Source organism: Acipenser ruthenus, chromosome 5 (genome assembly GCF_902713425.1).
Source record: "Acipenser ruthenus chromosome 5, fAciRut3.2 maternal haplotype, whole genome shotgun sequence".
Lineage (NCBI taxonomy): Eukaryota > Metazoa > Chordata > Actinopteri > Acipenseriformes > Acipenseridae > Acipenser > Acipenser ruthenus.
The window spans coordinates 35,047,912-35,068,483 of NC_081193.1; the positions used below are offsets into that span (position 1 = coordinate 35,047,912).

At 36.8% G+C, this 20,572-nt stretch overlaps 1 protein-coding gene across 5 annotated transcripts in view; it reads left to right on the forward strand.

Moving 5' to 3' along the window:
• map4k3b (mitogen-activated protein kinase kinase kinase kinase 3b) overlaps positions 1-20,572 on the forward strand; it is a 98,905-nt gene that overhangs the window by 20,387 nt on the left and 57,946 nt on the right. For 4 of the 5 annotated variants that reach the window (XM_034004702.3, XM_059024092.1, XM_034004703.3 and 1 more), the window contains exon 2: positions 11,218-11,275. The exons of the other annotated variant lie outside the window; for it this stretch is intronic. In XM_034004702.3, coding sequence (XP_033860593.1) covers positions 11,218-11,275 — 58 coding nt within the window. The remainder of the gene's footprint in view (positions 1-11,217; positions 11,276-20,572) is intronic. 5 annotated transcript variants of the gene reach the window in all.

Here is a 20,572-nt window from a genome sequence, read left to right on the forward strand (position 1 = left end):
GAGATGGACTGCTCCTTGACAGCCTTGGCGGGCTCCCCAGCTCCCCCACTTCTCTCATGCCTTCACCCTGTGCCATTTCTGGAATCTTAGAGCTGGCTGTGTGGGTGTGGCAAGACCGACCTGTACAGATCTCGTTTAAATCTGGCATAGAACAGCTGGCTAATAGTGACCGGACTGAGCTGTCAAATTAAGCTGACCTAGAGACAAGACTTCTGTGACACCATACCTTTATTTCAATAATTCCAGTAAAGTTTGAAACCTGCTGTCACTTTGGTTTTCTAGGCCTGCATGTCAATGCTGTGGTATGTTGGTACATTGCCAAGCTTGTTGGAAGGATGTGGTGCTTTTCCTTCAACTAGAGATTGCAACTTGTAAACTCTTCATTTCCATGTGATTAGTAAGGATTTTGTAATTAGGATAATATTCCTGTTTTGATCAAGTTAGTTATGCCTTTCAGAATGTCTACCTTGTTCTATACTAGCCACCTACAGTATGCTTATTTTCACTAACAAACTTGCTCTTTTATAGTTACATATCTGCTTGGAGAGGGCACAAGGCTCTTGAGCAACATCAGCCACTGCCAAAATCCTATGGTATCTCATAAAGTATGTAGACACACAGACATTTACTGGAGGTGTTCCTTGCTATTTGTGCCTTCCTTGTAATGAAAGGAATGACGTTATGGGGCAAATGGAAGCCACAGCTATGCCACATAACTGGTTCCGCAGTATAAGGAGCTGTCTTTTAAACAGGGAGCACTGTACTGGGTATATCATCATTAGTTTTAGTTTTGTTATTGTGTGAATATCACTATGTTTAAACAGTACCAGCTACTCTTAATGGAGGCACCTGTCAACGTGTCAACATTTTAGGTGAATCTTGTGAACAGACTGTGATGAAACTACAGAGATTCTTTATCAAGTTCCTGAAACCTGGGGTCATGGTAATCTACTGTACTTGTTCAGTAGATTCTGGCCTCTGCTTGTTTCAGTTAATTAAGGCTGTGTTTTCAGGAACTCCCACAACTGTGCTGATCTTGTTGGGACAGCTGTTGAGTGCTTTAGCTTACGCACCCTTCAATTACCATATTGAGTACCCTCGACAACCCAGTTAGAAAGCTAAATCTAATTTTTAGTGGGCCCCCTACATGATTTTACTGTAATGACATCGTGGACTATGGCACTCAGAGTTCAGTAACTTGTCGCAGCTTGCAAAAAGAGCTGGAATTCTCAACCCAACATCTCCAGGCCAGGGGTGTGCAATTTCTAAATGCTAGAAAAATCTACTTGTCTTTCTTAACTCGTCTTGCCCCCTCCCGTTGCACAAAACCCACATAAAAAGTACACTATAACTTGTAGGATTTTGGTTTTATTTAACAGTGAACACTATCAATCAATTAGTGATTAACAGGGGCAGATCTAGCCTTGTAGCTTGACTGGTTCATTAAATTCTTCAAGATACACAAAGGTTCCCTGTGACCCCACCTCACCTCAGCAAATTTATAACATAATTTAAGGAAATGTTTCTTTCAGTGCAGTTAGGAACATTTGCTAGTAAATGTAAGTAACATAATAAGAGTACTACTATAATTATTATTATTTATTTCTTAGCAGACGCCCTTATCCATGGCGACTTACAATCGCAAGCAAATACATTCAAGTGTTACAATACAAGTAATAATAAGCAATACTTAGGAGTTATTCAAATACAAAAATAGATTCTGCCTGTTTTTTTTCCACTCTTTCTCAATAAGCTCAATCCAACTCTTGATGTACGGGTATTTTAGTTTGTTGCATCACAGATACAAAATAATTGCCAACTAATACTGCTGCTGTGTGGAATTTTATAACTGCTGAACCCCCTATTTTTAAAGGATGTGTATAACCTGTCAGGTTTCTCTGCATTTTGTACTGTTCTACCAAAATGCACTATTTACAGTAGACTCCATCAGATTCTGCAATTCCAAAATGTGTTTTCTTTTGTTTGTTTCTATTTTATACTTTTTTTTTTTTTAAACAGTGTACAACATTTTACAGCTGTTTTTTGTCTAACATCTTGTCCCATGATGCCTAACTGGAACACTGCTGCAGCAGGGTGATCCTGGTTTCATACCCTGATGGCTTTTTGTTTTGTTTTTCTTTTATTGGGAGGGCAACATTCTTTCCCTGCACTACTCTCACTGACAAATACGCAAAAGAATGAATACATAAACACATTGCCATGAGATTTACAGTCCTGTATTTTATTTTAAAATAAAAAAATATTGTACAGAATCTCGTATATAAGCATTTCATTTCTATCGTTAAACATGTTTGCCAATCTTCATGTTTTAATAGTTTCACAAATCGATGGATTGTGCATGTCCAATAAATAACTAATCGCTTCTGTTCAAATCTAGTAATAATATATATGTGTGTGTGTGTAAATGTGGTAAATAGCAATCTAGGTTAGCAACACTAAAATCAAAAGAAAAAAATCATTATTATAATTTTTTTACTAGATTGCTGTATTTAATGTCAGGTTCATGTATTAAGACAGCAGTATCACTTATTTGCTAATTTACAAAAAAAACAGATACTGGTAATACCTTAAATTTAAAAGATTAGTCTGTGCATTGCCAGAAGCTCTCAGGCAGCCTTTTCTGGGGTTTTTGTAACCAGTAGAAGATTAGCTTCTTCCACAGCTAGCCAATCAGAAGTGATAGGGGTGGGATGTAACCAGAATTCAGTTTCAGAAACTTGCGTGGCTCTCTATAAATATACACAGAGTGGCTTTGTACCAACAGAACAAACATAGGAAAAATAAATAAATAAAAACTACTTGTCCGACGGGCAAAGTATAACGGCAAAACTTGCTGTCCCTCACACAAATCTTGTTGTCCTGGGTGATATGAATTGCACACCCCTGCCAGGCTCATTTATTCTTTGACCACTGGCTCAAACAAGTTCTCTGCTTTTACTATTAAGGTACTAAACATGTGCTCGGACAAGAAAACAAGACCAGTTTTCTTGTTAAAGCAGACAAGTGGAAGTCTGTGGGAAAAGTACTGCACCCTGCTGTTAGGCCTGTTAAGTATTTGTTTACAACACATCATTGCATTGCTAATTATGTATGCTACTGTATCATGCAGATGACCGCTTGAGTTTTGCTGAACCTGATCCTATCAAACTAATTAAAACATTCTGGGGCATGAAATTACTAGTAGCACTTATGTTTATACTTTGCAAATTTGATTTTCTTTACAGCTATATTTGACACAGCAGTGTTTTAAATCACATTTATTTCTTTATTTGTTTATTGGAAAAATGTTAAATGCATCGTTTTTTGAGGTTTTTAAAAATATATATATATATATTTTTATAATTTAGTGTCAGCAATTTAAATTGTTTTTATTTATTTATTTATTTATTTATTTATTTATTTATTGGTGTTTTGTCTGAATTGATTGTGAAATGCTACAATGAGCGCCAGTTCTCATGTTTTGAGCAGGTATATGGTACAGTAGGTAGTGTGGTCAACCAGTGCACAACAAATAAATGTTTTTTTAGAGGTAATTATTTCCTTTGGAAAAGGTTTGTTACAGTAGGTTTATGGAAAATGTTCATAACCCAAATAAACAAGAACAAAAGCATTTGCTTTCCCATCACAGTTAGATGCTGTGTTCTGTATCCAGGCTCTCAACTGAACTGGGCTTGTTCACAATGAATTATCATGCTTCTTTCACATTCAGTATAAAAGGCAATTAGAGTATGGCTGTAAGTAAAATGTGTTTAGCTTTCACTCCCTCAAATGATTCTGTGTGACACCATACTGTAGCACCCCTTGGCAAGTCACTCTTGTTTTGAGTAATGTAATAATCATTCATTAAAACCACGTCAGTTCAGCAAACAGTTTTTTGTATAATACTGTTTCTTGTTTTCTGAAATTCGTCACATTTCCCCGAACAGAGGTTAATCATTAAGCATTATTCACATTCATATTTGAACCTAAAAGCCAATTTTCTCGTTCATTTAATGAATCCACTTTGGGCACATCCTGTACCATTTGTTTTGTAGCCTTCATTTTAGGCACTGAGTGCTAATCTAAAGGCTCGATATAAATGGTATATTCTGTGCTTGCATGCCCTTGGAGAGAAGATGATCAGATCTGTTCTCCATGAATATTCTCAGGATTGAAAAAGAGTTTGACTACAAACCACGTTTGCATGTTTACTGCTTCTTTTTATTTTTATTGAATCAGCAGACCCGTGTTCTTAGAGATATTTTGCTCGAAACTGAAACCTGCTTATTAAGTCAGGCATGCTCTTGAAACAAAAGGGGTTTTGTTGTTAACTGTAGGTTTATTTGAATAGTGTAGGCAAATGCTTGTGTTTTTGTATTGACTACTGTAAATGTAAGCTCAAAACACAGGATATTCATTACCTCTATTACTGAGCCTCCTGTGTATTTTGTTATAAAATGTTGTGATCTACTTTACAGTTTCAGAAACAATTTTACAGAACTTTTCCAAATATTTTCCACTTTTCAAAGGAATGGCTGTGAACAGACATAGGCTACATATTTTAATAGGGGTGCTTCTTAATGGTCTATTTAACCAAGATTCCTGGTAAAAGGATATTACTGTCTGGCAGTTAACCGCAAGTCCATGCCTGATTCAATCAATTGTGATTAGGAACCGAAATGGTGCCCTTTTATTGTCATTGTAACAATTTTAAATGTCAAGATTACCTTTTTCAATGTTTAGCTTTTGTTTTTGCTGTTTTAAAGCTAGATATTCCATCTACTGTAACCCTTTTATCTACAGCCATTTCTAACTTTTTAACTCAAATAAAACTTTTAACATTAGAAATAAAACTAAATTGTTTATTAAAATTCCATCCTGTTACATACAGTGCATACCAATAAAGACAGATCTGTGGAAACATTGAAATGTTGCAAATTTAATGTAATTAATAACAATACTTTTTACAAGGACCATGTGAAAAGTGTTCTTTATCTCCAAGCACATTTTTAGGCTTGTTTTTTACTCTTACTGAATTTCTCTCTGCTCAAAACCATTTTCATGTACTTTTCAAGAATGATGTGAAACAATTGTCTTAAGGGTAGCAGTTTTGAATGCAGGCTCTCATTAGAAGTGGTTTTCTGGCAGTGACACTGCTGTGAATCGGCGTGCATCACTGAGCACCCATCGTGCTGTGCTGCATGAGTGATCTCCAGAATGGGTTTTTTCATTAATTAGAAGTGATGCTGGAGGATGTTGAGTGTTATCTGTAACAGGATCCTCATCTATGATTTCACATGTTAAGGTATAAAAAGGTTTTGTATTTTAAAAACTGTACTATGAAACCGTGTGTATGTATATATCTGGGTTCTCGCCGGCGCTGGTGAGCGTAACGTGCCGTTTTCGTTACCTGGAAAAATGACGCTGTATTCAGGCTGTTGCACTGTGTTTTCAGTTTGCGCAACGGGCAAATAATAATAATAATAATAATCCTATAATCCTGTTGATTATTCCTTTATGTGAGAAATTAGTTTGCTTAAAATACTTGTTTCAGCTCTCAATATTCTTCAATAAGATGGCTGTGACAGCATGTTCTTTAGTTTGGTGCGTGTAATGTATGTGACATGGAGACGAGATTGAACTTCACTGAACTTTATTAGCACATTCCCCCCTGTTGAGACTAGATCCTGGGTGCGCCCCTGATACACAGCTCTGTAACAACCAACACCGCTGCAGATCTTTATAATTATACCATAACTACGTTCCCTCTAAGGCTTTCATTTAGTTAGCCACTGTGGCTAAAGTAACTTAACATTTTTTAGCCACACTGGAAAAACTTTAGCCACTTAACAATACTATAAACAAGTTATAAACATACTCTTTTATCAAGGCAAAAATACATGTATTTTATTTGAAAACACGTTATTTGCCATATAATGCCAGACCCTACCATTTACAATACACGAGAGTAGATGTTAAAACTTCATGCTGATTTGAACTCAGCTCTCGCCAAGATAAGCACCAACTAAGACATAGCTTTACAGTAAACTAATGTGATCCATCTGTGTCTCTATCCATTTGCGTTTCCTTCCATATGATGATGTAGATATCCTTCTGTCTTATTGTAAATATTATAATTTTCATTATAACTCTGATTCTCGTTTAATAAATGCCAAACGTAGTCCCACGTGAAAAAAGCAAAATTGTGCCAGTAGACAGACAGTGCTATTAGTGTATGTTAATATTAATGCCTCCCTTGACCAACCGCAGCTCTAGTTACACAAGATTGTACTAATGTGATTAATAATATTAGTAGGATTGTACAGCGACTACTGTGTTAAAAAAAAAAAAAGGGAACCCCGGGACCAGAGGGTATGTTTGAAACCATGACTGCTTTCACCTCCCTGTGACTAGTATCACAGTCATATCTTAGTTGTGTGTACATAGGTGACTGGTATTCCTGGGGCAGCATATTTTTGAACATGATTCTGTTAATTGGTCTGTAAAATTTGTTTTAGAACAATTTTTTTTCCCTTTTGGATGCCATTTTTTTTTTGTTTGTTTGTTTGTTTGTTTTTGGTTTTTTACAAGCAGCGCCGTCCGCTAACTGTTTCTATTAGAGCCTCTGTCCTCCCGCCAAACACAACGTTTGTGGCATGTGTATGTTACGTGATCAAGCTAAAGAGCTTTCACTGGGCAAAATTAAATCAAACTAAACTGTCTGTATTGATTAATCAACCAGCACACGTTGAATATGCTGGCAGTCTTACACAAGTACATTTTTCAAAGCCTTAACCACCGTGGCGAACTTCGGGGAAAAATAGTTGAGCCACAAGGGAAAACGTTTAGCTTGTGGCGACGTGGCGAGCAGGTAGTGGGAACGTAGCATAACAAGCTGGGTTAAATAAATAAATCGTTCAGACGAAGAACAGTAATGTGTATTCCAAACTGTTTTGAGATATTCAGTCTTTTTTTTATTTCAAGGTCTTAAGAAAAAAAAAAATCAAAAGTTCCACAATTTTACAATAATCCTTTGTATGACTTCAGTTTCCCATAGATAGATTTTCATATAGTATGTAGGTTTTAAAATATAAAATGTGTGACAGTACATGTACAGTTTTACTTTCGATAAGTGGAAAAAACATTTATGTTGTATATTCCTTAAATATGGAACAACAGTGACAAACGGGTTTTCCACTTATTCTTACATGGATTTTACAGAATTATAATATACCATAGCAAAACATGAAAATGAATAAAATTACAAGAGCTTTTATTTATTATTTAGAAGTTAAGTGGCCTCCACCTGTTAAATTGTAGTGATTCACATGATTTCAGGATAAATTCAGCAGTTCCTGTAGGTTCCCTCTGCTGGGTAGTGTATTTCAAAGCAAAGACTCAACCATGAGCACCAAGGCACTTTCAAAAGAACTCTGGGACAAAGTTGTTGAAAGGCACAGTTCAGGGGATGGGTATAAAAAATATCAAAGGCCTTGAATATCCCTTGGTGTATGGCACCACCAAGACCCTGCCTAGATCAGGCAGTCCCTCAAAACTGAATGACCGAGCAAGATGGAGACTGATCAGAGAGGCTACCAAGAGGCCAATGGCAACTTTGCAAGAGCTACAGGCTTTTATGGCCAAGACTGGTCAAAGTGTGCATGTGAGAACAATATCCTAAGCACTCCACAAATCTGGCCTGTATGGTAGGGTGGCAAGAAGGAAGCCATTACTCAAGAAAGGCCACCTTGAATTCCATTTTGAAGTATTCCAAAAAACACTCGGGGGGGGGGGGGGGGGAGAGAAGTCCTTGAGGGAAACCTGCTGCCCTCTGCAAGAAAGCTGAAACTGGGACAGAAGTTCACCTTTCAGCATGACAATGACCCAACGCACACAGCCAAAGCTACACTAGAGTGGCTAAGGAACAAAAAGGTGAATGTCCTTGAGTGGCCCAGTCAGAGCCCCGACCTAAATCCAATTGAAAATTTGTGGCATGACTTGAAGATTGCTGTCCATCAACGCTCCCCAAGGAACTTGACAGAGCTTGAACAGTTTTGTAAAGAAGAATGGTCAAATATTGCCAAATATAGGTGAGCACAGTTGGTAGAGACCTATCCCAACAGACTCACAGCTGTAATTGCTGCCAAAGGTGCTTCCACCAAGTATTAACTCGGGGGTGGAGACTTATCCACTTACGATCTTTTAGTTTTGTATTTTTAATATATAATTTTTTTCTCAATAAAATTTTTTTTCCCCTTAAGTGTGGAGTATGGTGTGTAGAGAAGTGGAAAAAAAATCCTCATTTAAATGCATGAAACTCTGAGTCACTGACACAACAAAATGTGAAAAGTTCAAGGGGGTATATATATTTATAATTTTGTATCATTAACTGGAACGAAACAGTTTGTCATTATCTAAAAAAAGCATGAATTGTCGATTGATGAGAGCTATCAATTAGGTGTTTGTACTTGGGTTTTTTTTCTTTTTTTCTTTTTTGTGTACCCAACTGAAGTCCATAGCACTTCCTGTACCATAAACCGTGAGTTTGAAGATGACTATAGCCTTCTGGTCCTAATATAAAGTGCCATTAGTACTTGAATCATCACTGTTCAGTAGGTTAAGTAGTTCTGGTTTGGGTCTTTTCTTGCCCATCTGAGCCTGCAGGATAATTTTGAAAGATGGGTGTTTGTCTGGGGCTGTGTAAATGTTTTTATTTAATTAGGCTATTGCCTTGGGAAAACGGGTCATTGCTCCCACACTGAAATAACACACTGATATTGTCTGTTCTTGTGCAAATTAAATAGCTCAGACTTGTGATTTAGGGAAACATTTTGGTCAGCAGCTTTATCTTTTCTTCTTTTATCACCTACTCTATTTTAATTTGTTGTTTGATCTCCATGTACTGCATTTGAATTGGAACTCTGTGAAAACGGAATGAAGGTGCAGGCAAGGTTTCTGTGTTTATACTGAGTGTAATGCGTTATTTGTGTTAACATAGAAAACATTACTGTTTCCCTTTGTTCAGGAAATGTCATTCTCTTTGATTTAGTAGCAATACAGTTAGGGAAGTAATGGGTCAAAATTTATAACTTTAGTCAACATTAGTTTAGATTTTCATTTGCAAGGGCAGCATCTTTTGAAGACAAGCTTTTTTGTTCACAGAACACTACAATTTTAAAATGAAGAACACAAAAAATCCATTCGGGTAAAACTACAAAGAGATAAAAAATATATATATTTCAGTGGTTCCCCTACCATTCTACAGGCCCGGTGGCATGCCGGGTTAAAAAAGGCAGGTGCCAGGCCTACAAAATTGGGAAAAACAAAAATTCATAATTGCGCTTGTGAAGTTAGCTTTCAGGTTTGTTTTAGCGGAACGCCTCCACACAAGCCCCACAGGCCTGACCTGGGCCGGTTACATTTAACTAGTATAATATATATAGGATACCTGGTTGTACTTTTAATGGTCAGTGCAAATGTTGGCGTTACTCCATCCATTCACAGAAAGACAACAGTAGATGTTTTACATTGAACTGAAGTCCAGAGTTAAAGAACTTCTTTCCACCTCCAAGTATCTTGCCTTTCTTATTAGTCACTGCGTTGTTCTGCTTAACATTTAGTATGTCTTTATATTCAATCTAATTTTGATGTTACCCAAGTTTGTTTCTTTTGAGACATGGGCTCTCTTTGGTTACCATACACAGCTAGAATCATACTGAAAATAAAAAAACACCATGAAAAAATCTATAAATATATTGGGCCAGATAAAATTGCTTCCAAGCCAGTAAAAACACTAGCTCAGTGACCCAAGGGGCCAGTTAAAAATCTAAACGTAGAGCCTGGAATGGGTAAAGGACCCCAAGTACAGCCCCTGGCTGTACAACACTGACCATGGTATGTTTACAACCTTTAAAAAATAAATAGGTTGATTTGATTTGTAACTCTAAAGGAAATGCTTTGTGTCACTAACGATTATACAATGTGAATAACGTAAATTACCAATGAAGAAGTATAATGCTGTTAATAATCCATATGGGAGAGTATTTCCACTTATTTTGACACTTCCTCCAATGATCAAGTTTCAGTTTGCTTGCATGAATTAAGATTTGTGTGTTGAAGTGTCAATGTAAGGCAAATCAAACTTAAGTATCAAAGACAGGAGTGTTTGTTTGAAACACAGCCTGGAGGTTTAGTGGCTTCCAGTTTCCGAATATGATTATCAGAAGGCCATGGCTGTTTTTTTCTCCAAGCCACGAAAAATAAGCTGCACAAATGACACCTGCAAAATAACAGCTAACTTATCTGTTACTTGGTTGTAAATAGACAGCTATTGGCATGTCAAATATTTGTAATATAAAGGTATATTTGTTTAACCAATATAAGTTACCGCAGTACAGTTTGCAGATTTTATACACCACATTCTGTTTCTGTTCCTTAGGCAGGTTCCAGATGAAGTGAAGTACTGTAACCGTGTACTGTGATGTGAGCTTTCAAAGTGTATTCACTGTAGCAAGTTGATAAAATGTGTTTCATTAAATCAGTACAGTGCGGTAGGATATGGCCTTTCTATCAGCATTTAGATTTTGTCACCTTTTAACAATTTGATGACTGTTGGTTTTCTGTCTGTTTCTAACGGAAAACCATTGTGGGCAACCGCAGATCTGAGTGGAGATAAAAATGGTTTATGGCTTCCTTTCTAATGCATACAAGAGACTGCACATATGTGGTATTTGTGAGATTTCTTTCATGTAGTTTTTGAATAAACACTGTTTTCTGAGTCTTTGGCTCAATTTGTATTGAAGTGCTGTAGCTTCCAACATGTTTTGCCTTTCCTAAATTGTAAGTAACTGTAAAATGTAGTTATAGCCATCATTATTGAAGTACATAAACTGCATATTTCCTAAACAAACTTTATTTTAAGCTTAAGTACTTTGAAACATCAGCACAAAATTCTGACCCTGTCTAAAAGGCTTTTAAAAGTTTCATGAATTGTAAACGTGATTTAATAAATCAAATCGGGCTATAGAAAACATTCCTTAAAACTCTCTTTAAAGTTTTGTGAATAGAGCCCAGTGTCCTTAAATGAAGGTGGTGTTTTTACTTTACAGTAAGTTCTTCTAAAATAAATGTTGTTGATATTTATTATCAACCTGATGTCAAAATATGTTTAATACAACTGGTTGCTCAATGTATCGCAATTATTTTCTTTTGCCACAGGCTCGCAATGTCAACACTGGGGAGCTGGCAGCCATTAAAGTCATTAAGCTGGAACCCGGTAAGCAATTGTGCTCATAGTTCATTTTTGCATTTTAAGCATCCTTATGACAGTGTGCAAAACCATCGCTGTTGCACCTACTACTGCTAGCTAATATCCCATAAATTATTTCAGCTGACAACTTCATATTTTTAGTCCTTATGGAAATATAATATTTGTTCAATTTCTTTTTTTTTTTTTAAAGATATTGAGTAGTACATATGAAAGCTGAGGCCTTAGCAGTGCTTGGAAGACTATAAAGCCCCATGTGCCTTGCTCTAAATATCATCATTTGCATTTTCAACCAAACTGAACGGTTTGAGTGTCGTTCGCTCCCTTTTAGAACCACGTTTTTTTTAAAAAAAAATTTAGGCTCTGACAAACAGTCAGCAAGCTGTCTACTGTGGTCATTTTTGTAATGTGAGAACTAGTACTTCAGACAACTGAACACCTAATGCCCCCCTAGGAAATGTTTAAGGTTGAGCTACATGCACTGTACTGTAACACAATAGAGTCTTTTTGAGATTTTGTTATTCTTCGATTATTAAATACTTAGTGCAGACTGTACTTAAAGACTGTCGGTTATAGACCAAAAGATTTTAGAAATCCTGGGTTTGAATCCCAGTGCATCCAGTAAGTTACTTGACTCTTTAATCTTTGGGAAGTTCAATTAACTGTAGAGCTATAAAACTAGACAAGAACATTTGGGCTAACCTAGTGGGTTTTCATACTAGCTAAATTCCCATTTGTTTGTCTAGACCAAGGGTTGACAAAGTTGTAGGTTCTATTCTAGCTGTTGGTCCCGGCCATGTTTTAAATTGTTTAATTGAACCAATTAACCCCCTATCCAGTGCAATGTCACTCCAGGACTGGAATTAGACACCCCTGGTTTTTACAGTCTGTCAGTATTTACTGTATACTGGTAAATTGGTTTTTAAATGCGCAAAATATCAAACAGATGTTTTATGAATACAACCCGCACAATAAAGGAGTTCAGTTATTTTAGTATGGCATTGTGTCACAGGGTGGCAATTAACAGCACTGAATGCAGTCAGGCTTTCGTTTTGTCTGCATGTAGTAAAAAAACAGAAAAGGGTTAAATATTGGAGTTGCCACTTCAAGACTGAACCACAAGCATATTTTACCCTTGGGTTACACGATTAGCCCAATTTTTTTATATTTCCATCAACCTCAAAGGACAATCTGTGTTTATTTATACATTTCCTGTAAATAACTGTGCATCTTCTTTAGATAAACAAATAAAACTGAAAATTAAATTAACTGAGCTGAGATGTTTCATACCATGTTCTTTATTTTTGTATCATTATCACCATTTTTCTACAGGCATTACATAAAAACTTTTCCTTGAATAGCGTTTCCAGATTTCACAATCTAGATTTTCAATGTACATCTTAGTAAATAAACTGAAATTTGACTTGCCGTATTCGCTCGAGTAAAAGTCGAGCCCCCCATTGTGAGGGCGAGATTCGGGTATATTTATTTATTTATTTTAAATTTTTTAATTTGTTATTGAAACAGATGGTAAGTTTAGTGAAACAGAAAACAATAATTAACTCCTGAAATCGAAACTGTTGTTAGAGTCCACTTCAGGTGTTAGTTTTCCTAAGTATATGTATTTAGATATCCTGACGGCGTTTGAACGACAGATTTGCAAAAATAACAATTTTTATACACACTTCTACCTAGAACCGCCAGACGCGTCATTTTGACACATTACAATACGGTATTTTTTTTTGTATAGCCTACAATAGTATTATTTTAGTATACAATCCCCACCCCAACTTCCTTCCTAGCCCACACGGAAGTATGTATTTCAATGGAATGTGGGAGGTGGTGTGGTCTGGCTGTAATTCAGTGAAACTGCATCTGTGTTTTACATGACAGCTCCTGGATGTAAACAGACCTGGGATTCATTTTTTTATATATAGACAATGTTATGGAATTGTTTTTGCCAAATTTTGATTTGAGAGAAATTAAAAGCATTTGCTCTGGCAACGAAGGCAACAAGGATTTGCCCTCAACAATGTCAATGGAGGTGTGCTGTTTCCACCGAAGCACTCTGCTGCAGGGTCACGCTGTAACAATCAGCCCTTGGCCTATAGCCAAATATATACGTTCCCAGAAATTAGAACCAAGTACTGTGCCAAATATAAGAATATCTAAAATATTTAAGTACAGAAGGATTCATTGACAGCAAAAAAAACACATAACTTGCACTATTTGCTTAACTCAAGAAAAACTATTTGCACTCCAATAAAGACATGAAATCAAGCAAAAAAAAAAACCAAACACAACAACTGCAACACTTGCACAGGCAAGCGCACGCAATTCAATGCAACATCCAGAACAAACGATTTATTTAGAATGAATAATAACTGGAGAGCGAGCGTACATTTAAACTAAATCCCCCATTAATTAATTGACCGTAAGGTTGCAATGTTCCATTTGTTTAAAGCAATCTGTCCAGTACAACAAAAATAAATAAATACAACACATGGGCTACAAGCTCAGTAGCCAAAAATATGCACATTTAAAAATGAATATCCAAGTTAGCCATCCAGCAAGAAAAAATGATTAAACTGTGTAGCAATGAGATCTTCTGAGTTTTAACGTCCAAATTAAATATTCATTCTTCATTATTTTGTAATCCACAAGGGAAAGATAGGCAACACAGTGGCAGAGGTAGTGAATCGTAAAAGCATGTTCAGTGAAACAGAACAAGTCCGTTCTCTCTGAACTAAGTTAACCAGATCTTAACCGAACTTTCTTTCTTTTCAAGCGCTAATAACTATTGATAACGAAAAATAACAAACAAGCGCCAGTCCCTCCCAGCAGACCTGCAGGTGCGTGGCTAAGTACTGTATGTGAACTTGCCTCGTGCACAGGGCTCCTCTGGGTCTAACCCTGCTAGGTACAGATGGGGATTGTAGTACCCACACACAGACCATGACTTGCAGACATTAAAGGTTTGCTGACCCAAGTTTTTTTTTTTTTTTTTTTACTCTTACTACAGTACGGAAAGCTGAAACTAGTCAATAAAGTTAGTGGTTTTGGTATTCCAATAGTGTGGCACGGTATCATTTGGAATTGCTTAATCAAAATGCCAGCATGTGCTATTGGGGCTTTTTACAACGAATGCTCATGCATTGAAAAGTATCATCAAATCTGGACAAGAGATCACAAAAACCTTCATTTTAAATACTGGTGCACAGCCAATCAGTATCAAGGTCATTAAATCCTTTCATTCCCAACATGGGAATTATTTGGTCGTCATACTGGATTTTTAATATATTACAAATAGTGGGCAATATAAGCTGTCGGAAAAGTCAGTCAGTTTACGGCATGGGGCTGGTTATTATTCAAACACAAACTGAATGTTTATCTAATATGCAAACCTGTTTAGGCTGTGAATTGTGCCGCGTCATCTTAGTCACTTAAAATCGATTTATCGTCCTGCTTTTCTTTTAATGCTGAATACAAAGTGAATGCTGCTTTTAATAAGGTGTCATCCTCTATAAATTGCACTGTTTTTCTTCTGATTCATTCTGGGTGTTGCACTGTACTATGTCATACAAAATATGAGCTAGATTGTTTTTGTTGAAAGACATTGTATTTATACAGGGTGATTCAAAGGTAATGGCCTTCGCAAGATATAATACATTTGATTCTCACCTGCAGCAAGAGAAAAGAAACATTAAGTCAATGTAGTTGAGCACTTCCTGAGATACTTCCTTTTTTAAGTAGTGTTGATTTCAGCCTACTGCTTCCAATTGCCCAACGACTTCAGAATCCTTTTTTCTGGGCAAATGTTGATTGCTTAACCCACTGAGAAGCTGAAACATTCAGGATATGTGCTTCTGTGCTTCAAGTCAAGGGCTGCTAGAGTCAATGTAAAATTCGCTCACTGATGGATATGAGTGAAATAGGTTTAAAATGTTGTATCCTATTACAAACCTACTGGGACAACCCCTTCTCCCATTGGAATAACGGAAACATGCTCAAAAGGGAGTTAAAAATAAAACATCTGGTGGCTGCTGCACCATATATATTTCCTAAACCTATTTTAAAACCTATTTTCTTAATGTCAAATATATTGGAAACTGGGCAGCAAGTGGTTCAGCCCCTTAAATCTTTGAGGGAAGCACCTTGGTTCTATTCAGAAGGACTTGCTTGGCATCTATGGCTGGAATGAATGATACACTGCAATTATTTGTTATTGAACAAAAAACTGTTTTTTTTTTCTTTAACAAAATCTGTGTCCTCAATGAATGTTTATGGGGTATTTAATCTACTGTGAAATCTTTATTCGCCCCATTTGCTTCTTGCTTTAAAATGATAACATTATGGACAGATAGTAAGTAAGTCAGTACAGTGGCAGAATGTATCGGCTTCATTCTGTACTTCCTGATGTATGTGTAAGCCTTTTGTGAAAATCAAAGTATTTTAATGCCAATTTGAGGCGATCTATTGTGCACTTCATTTTCCCGTTCAGTTACGTTAATTTCGAACCAGTAATGAAACAGCAGTTCCATCAGCAACAATGGTTGAGTTAACTACAGTAGATTGAGAGAACACAAATCTCATAGATTTTGTAACACAAGCCTTCTATTGATGTGTAAGAGCTACATTAGAAAAAAGGGACATTCAGAAAATGTCCCTTAATCTAACAATAATATAGATAGATGCCAGGATTTGGGACTAGTTATTGTGGTTATAATACAACACTAGAGCTATCTGTTTCATAAAACTACTGTTCCTCCACCTCCATAATTGTAAAAATTAAGGGTGCACCGATAAAGATCTTGGTCGATACTGATAGCTGATTGTTATCTACCCATATCGGCCGATACCGATAATAAATAGACAGTGCAGGTAAACTACTAGAACAAGACAGAGGGCCTATATTTAAACTGATCGTTCACTTGTATTTATGACAAAAATGAACAGGTATTGTTTACTTGTTGCATTTGCATCAGAAAATATCCAGTTACAAAATTCAGTCATACTTGAATTTGTTACTAAACAACTCGGAACAGTAATCAAAATGCAGCCGAATACACCTGCAGCTAATGCAGATTAAGCAAGATAAACAATAATTAGAAAAGTTAATTCCCACTTAACGTTTAGAGCCCACAACTCCTTGGAAGTTAGGGAGATTGCTGTCGTTGCTGCTGTAGTTTTGGTTTTAAAGTGCTTTTCAGCGAAACTGTTTAAATTGAAGGATTTGATCAAGTGAGCTATGGAGGAGGACATGAGGTGATGCCAAGCTGCCAAAGAGAGAGACGGAGCAGAGACATCGCAGAGGCAGTTTTGTAACTAACTGTGCATCGATGCTGCATTTGAACAATAATTTGCTTGGTTAATACTGTTTTCTTACGAATAATAAACACCCCTATATTTATTACAGTTTTGTCAGCCTGAAACCAACTAAAAAACATTACTTAGGGTGAATGTTAATCTGGTACCTGTATAGGCTACATGTACTCTAAACTACTACTACTACTACTACTACTACTAGCAACTTAAACTTCAGTTATTTAGGATTCAACATTAAGTTCTGTGCTGGAAGAAATTCAAGCACGAATATCGGTGTACATTATCGGCTGAAATAACAAAAACTGCCGATCGCTGATTGTGTTTTTTTCCTTTATATCGGTGCCATTTGCCCAGACAAAGGATTTTTAATACCTCTAAGGTAATAAATCACTAGTGGCTGTCTTATAGCATAATGAGCTACCAAAAACTTGTCTAGTCTTTTGACTCAAAGTGCTTAAGACTCCTAGAAAATTCACATTCCTGATTTAGTGAATCCATCAATAGGAATCTGTCGTAATGCTTTCTCTGACATAACAGGTCTAATGGACGTCCTCAGTAAAAATCACCTTTGTACATTCTGTAGCAGACTAGAATGCTCTCTCCTGGGGAATGTAATGTTGTGTATTAATTGCTGCATAAATCATGCACATGACTAGAATGAAACACTAATTATTAAACAGATTGAAAGATTTTCTGAAATGGATGTACTTGGGAAAGCACGAAGCTTGTCAAAGGTGTACTTTTCAGTTAATTAGCTGCAAGAGAATCTTAATGCTTTTTGGTAAACTGAAAACCCCAGGAGAAGTTCAGATTTTCTAAGACAGCACTAAGTGATGATCGACTGCAATATAAAGCCTGTACAAATAGTGCGAGTTCCCTACTGCTGAGATGGAGTCCTGACCGTCTGTATCTTGATATGTTTTTTCTCGCTTGCTGACCTTTAACAGTACAGTAACTGGCAGCTTGACAAATTTTCTTCTGAGAGCTGATAGCTTAAATGCCACAGGCACTTGCTAACAGATCCTTCATCCCAGAGCGCCAGCTCAAGGTCAGGTCAGAAATCTGAGAGGCATGGATATATGTCTCTGGAAATCCCCAAACTGGGCATTCTGCAGTGTGATGGTTTTAGCATTTTCTCAGAAATGGTAGATTTAAATCAGGTTGCAACATACCCCCGCCCCCCTAAAAAAGAAAAAAAATAGACTGAAGACGTCATTTGCAAAGGGGGCTGGTTGTAATAACAAGGTCAAAAAATAGGTCGCGTAAACATTTTAAAACTAATAAATAAACAATTACCATAATGAACATTATCGTAATATGTTGCTTAACACAGTGTATTTGATACTCGCTGTCTGTAGCTTGGTGTTTACATTATCGTCAGCATACTGTAAGTGACTGAAGCTGAAATTACTTTTACTTTTTTTAAAACGCACGTTTGTTATACCAATACAGTGCTGGTGAGTGATAATCAGCTAGTTTGAATACCAGACTGCAATCACTGATAAGTGCACAGGAGGTGAGTCCGTGAGCACTCCGGGGCTCAAGCACCAATGGGGAAAAATAAGGTCCCGCATAGTGCAAATAAATCACATGTTCTGTCATTTTTATAGTGTGGATGCTTCACAATCAGAACAGTTATTGCAGCGTTTTAAAAAGTGAAACATTCACTGGCGGCTCTGACAAACCGGAAGCTTTCTGGAAAATATCTGCATTTCCCTTGTTTCTTTTTAGTATCCAACCTAGTAAATTCTGGCAAATTCTACTGTACTTTCTGATGCGGTTTTCTCCCACTGCTAATTAAAAAAATAAAAAAATAAAAAAAAATGTAGCCACCTAGCTCACAATTTCATTCCGAGGGCTACAGTTGAACGTGCTGTCTTTAAATTGGGACTTCTGTAAAGACTGCGTGAGTACGTTAATTCTTGTAGGTAGTAATTCATTGTTATTTAATCACTCACAGGCTGTAACCCCCAACTCCACAAACTAGCCAGCATTTTTGTGAATAGCAACACATGTAATGAACAGTAAAATAAACATTTTAATTGTGTCATCGGTGTCAGTTTCAGGCGGAGCTTCGTGGTCGGGTCGGCAAGGTGACGCTGCTGAGAATTTTTTCCTCCGTCATCCCGTCTGATGCTGTCAGTGTCAGTTTCTCAGCACACAGTACAGTAATCGCTCAGTAATGAGGTGCAAACAGGTGATTGATTGATCTGTAGGAGTGTTTGCAAAGGTGCCTGTTTTTAAAAAAAAAAAAAAAAAAAAAAAAAAATGCAAATCTAAATTTAGGAAAATAAAATTTAAGCCAATTTTTAGGGACCCCAACTGTTGTTGTTGATTCCAACTTAGGCACTTCACATAAGGACTAGTAAGTTTAAAATATTTTTCCCAAGGGTATCAGGGTTCTCTCCAGAAAATCTGTACAGCCGGTCGGCAGAACATTATAGCTGGGAGAACCGATCGCCGTCTTATTTTGAAAACCCTGCATTCATTGTCTGTATTTTTGCTTTGAAAATAATCGGTTATATTTTTTAGCAGTCATGTTATTGTTTTACCCTCTCGAAGTGCTCAACACAGAAAACCTGCCCCTTCAACTCTCTGATCGGTTACATGTTGTGTCAAGACGTAACCCAGCTAGACGCACAATCCATCCTTATTGTTAAAAGCACAGTAGCATCTGCAAGACGGATGGATCAGGTTTTTTTCAGCCGGGTGGCGACAGCAGTGTGGAGTAGTGGTTAGGGCTCTGGACTCTTGACCGGAGGGTTGTGGGTTCAATCCCCAGTGGGGGACACTGCTGCTGTACCCTTGGGCAAGGTACTTTACCTAGATTCCAGTAAAAACCCAACTGTAATTGTATGTAAAAATAATGTGATATCTTGTAACAACTGTAAGTCACCCTGGATAAGTGTGTCAACTAAGAAATAAATAATAACAACAATAATAAATAGCCACTTCGCTGAAAAGGCTTGGGGAGAACCCTGAGTATGTAATACAAGATCCATCAGTGCATTTAGGGTGGGTTGCGCACATTGAGATCAAGATTCGACCCAATCTAGGGTTGACTAATCCGGGATTGAATCCTGGATTCATTTCTGTTGCGCACATCAAGACTGGTCACAGATCTGCGAATCCAAGATTGAATCTAAAATTCACCCGTTAATCCTGGATTCACGGTGGCTGTGACGCTGGTTGATTACGATACATCATCTTGTTACGTGGTACATTTAAGCATAACCATGGCTACAACAAGTAAAACCGTTGTGTGTTCTTTATTTGAGAAAAAACTGTTATCAAATTGAATTCTTGATAACAAAAATTACAAAGAAATTATAGAAAATATAAAGACGGATAACGTAGGAAGGAGTCAACGTGGGCAAAGATCAGTGCATAATTCAATTCCCACAGTGGAGTAAACTGTCGGGAACTGAAGCAGTTATAACTATTATATAAAAATTTAAAGGCTAAAGCAAAAACAGACGTTTCCAGGGAGAAACAAGAGCAACACATGACTGGCGGTGGATCTCCCCTGACAGCAGTAGATAGCATTTCTAAGAAATTTGCTCAGTTTTTGCCCCAACAATTTGATAGTCTACCAAATCCATACTATGATGGTGCCTGTTTCAAAAAGGAAGCTTCCACTTGGGTAGGCTTTGGACAGTTGTTGAAAACAAACAAAATAATATTAATTATATTCCGTATCAATAGCCTAGATAATAAATTTACAAACTAAATATTATTTACCTTGATAGCAAGTCCGTGTGCTGATTAACACATTTATGTTTGTGTTATTAATTCGAATAACCAATCAAGAACTGAATTAACTAAAACATTTATTTACAACACATTTTCTTAGGTAGTTGATGATCTGCCAGATGTTGCAGATAGCTGCATTGAAAAGGAATGGGAAGGAATAAATGTACATCAATGTGTACAGAATAATAATTACACAACTATTATATCTTAATTGCATCTGTTTTTTTC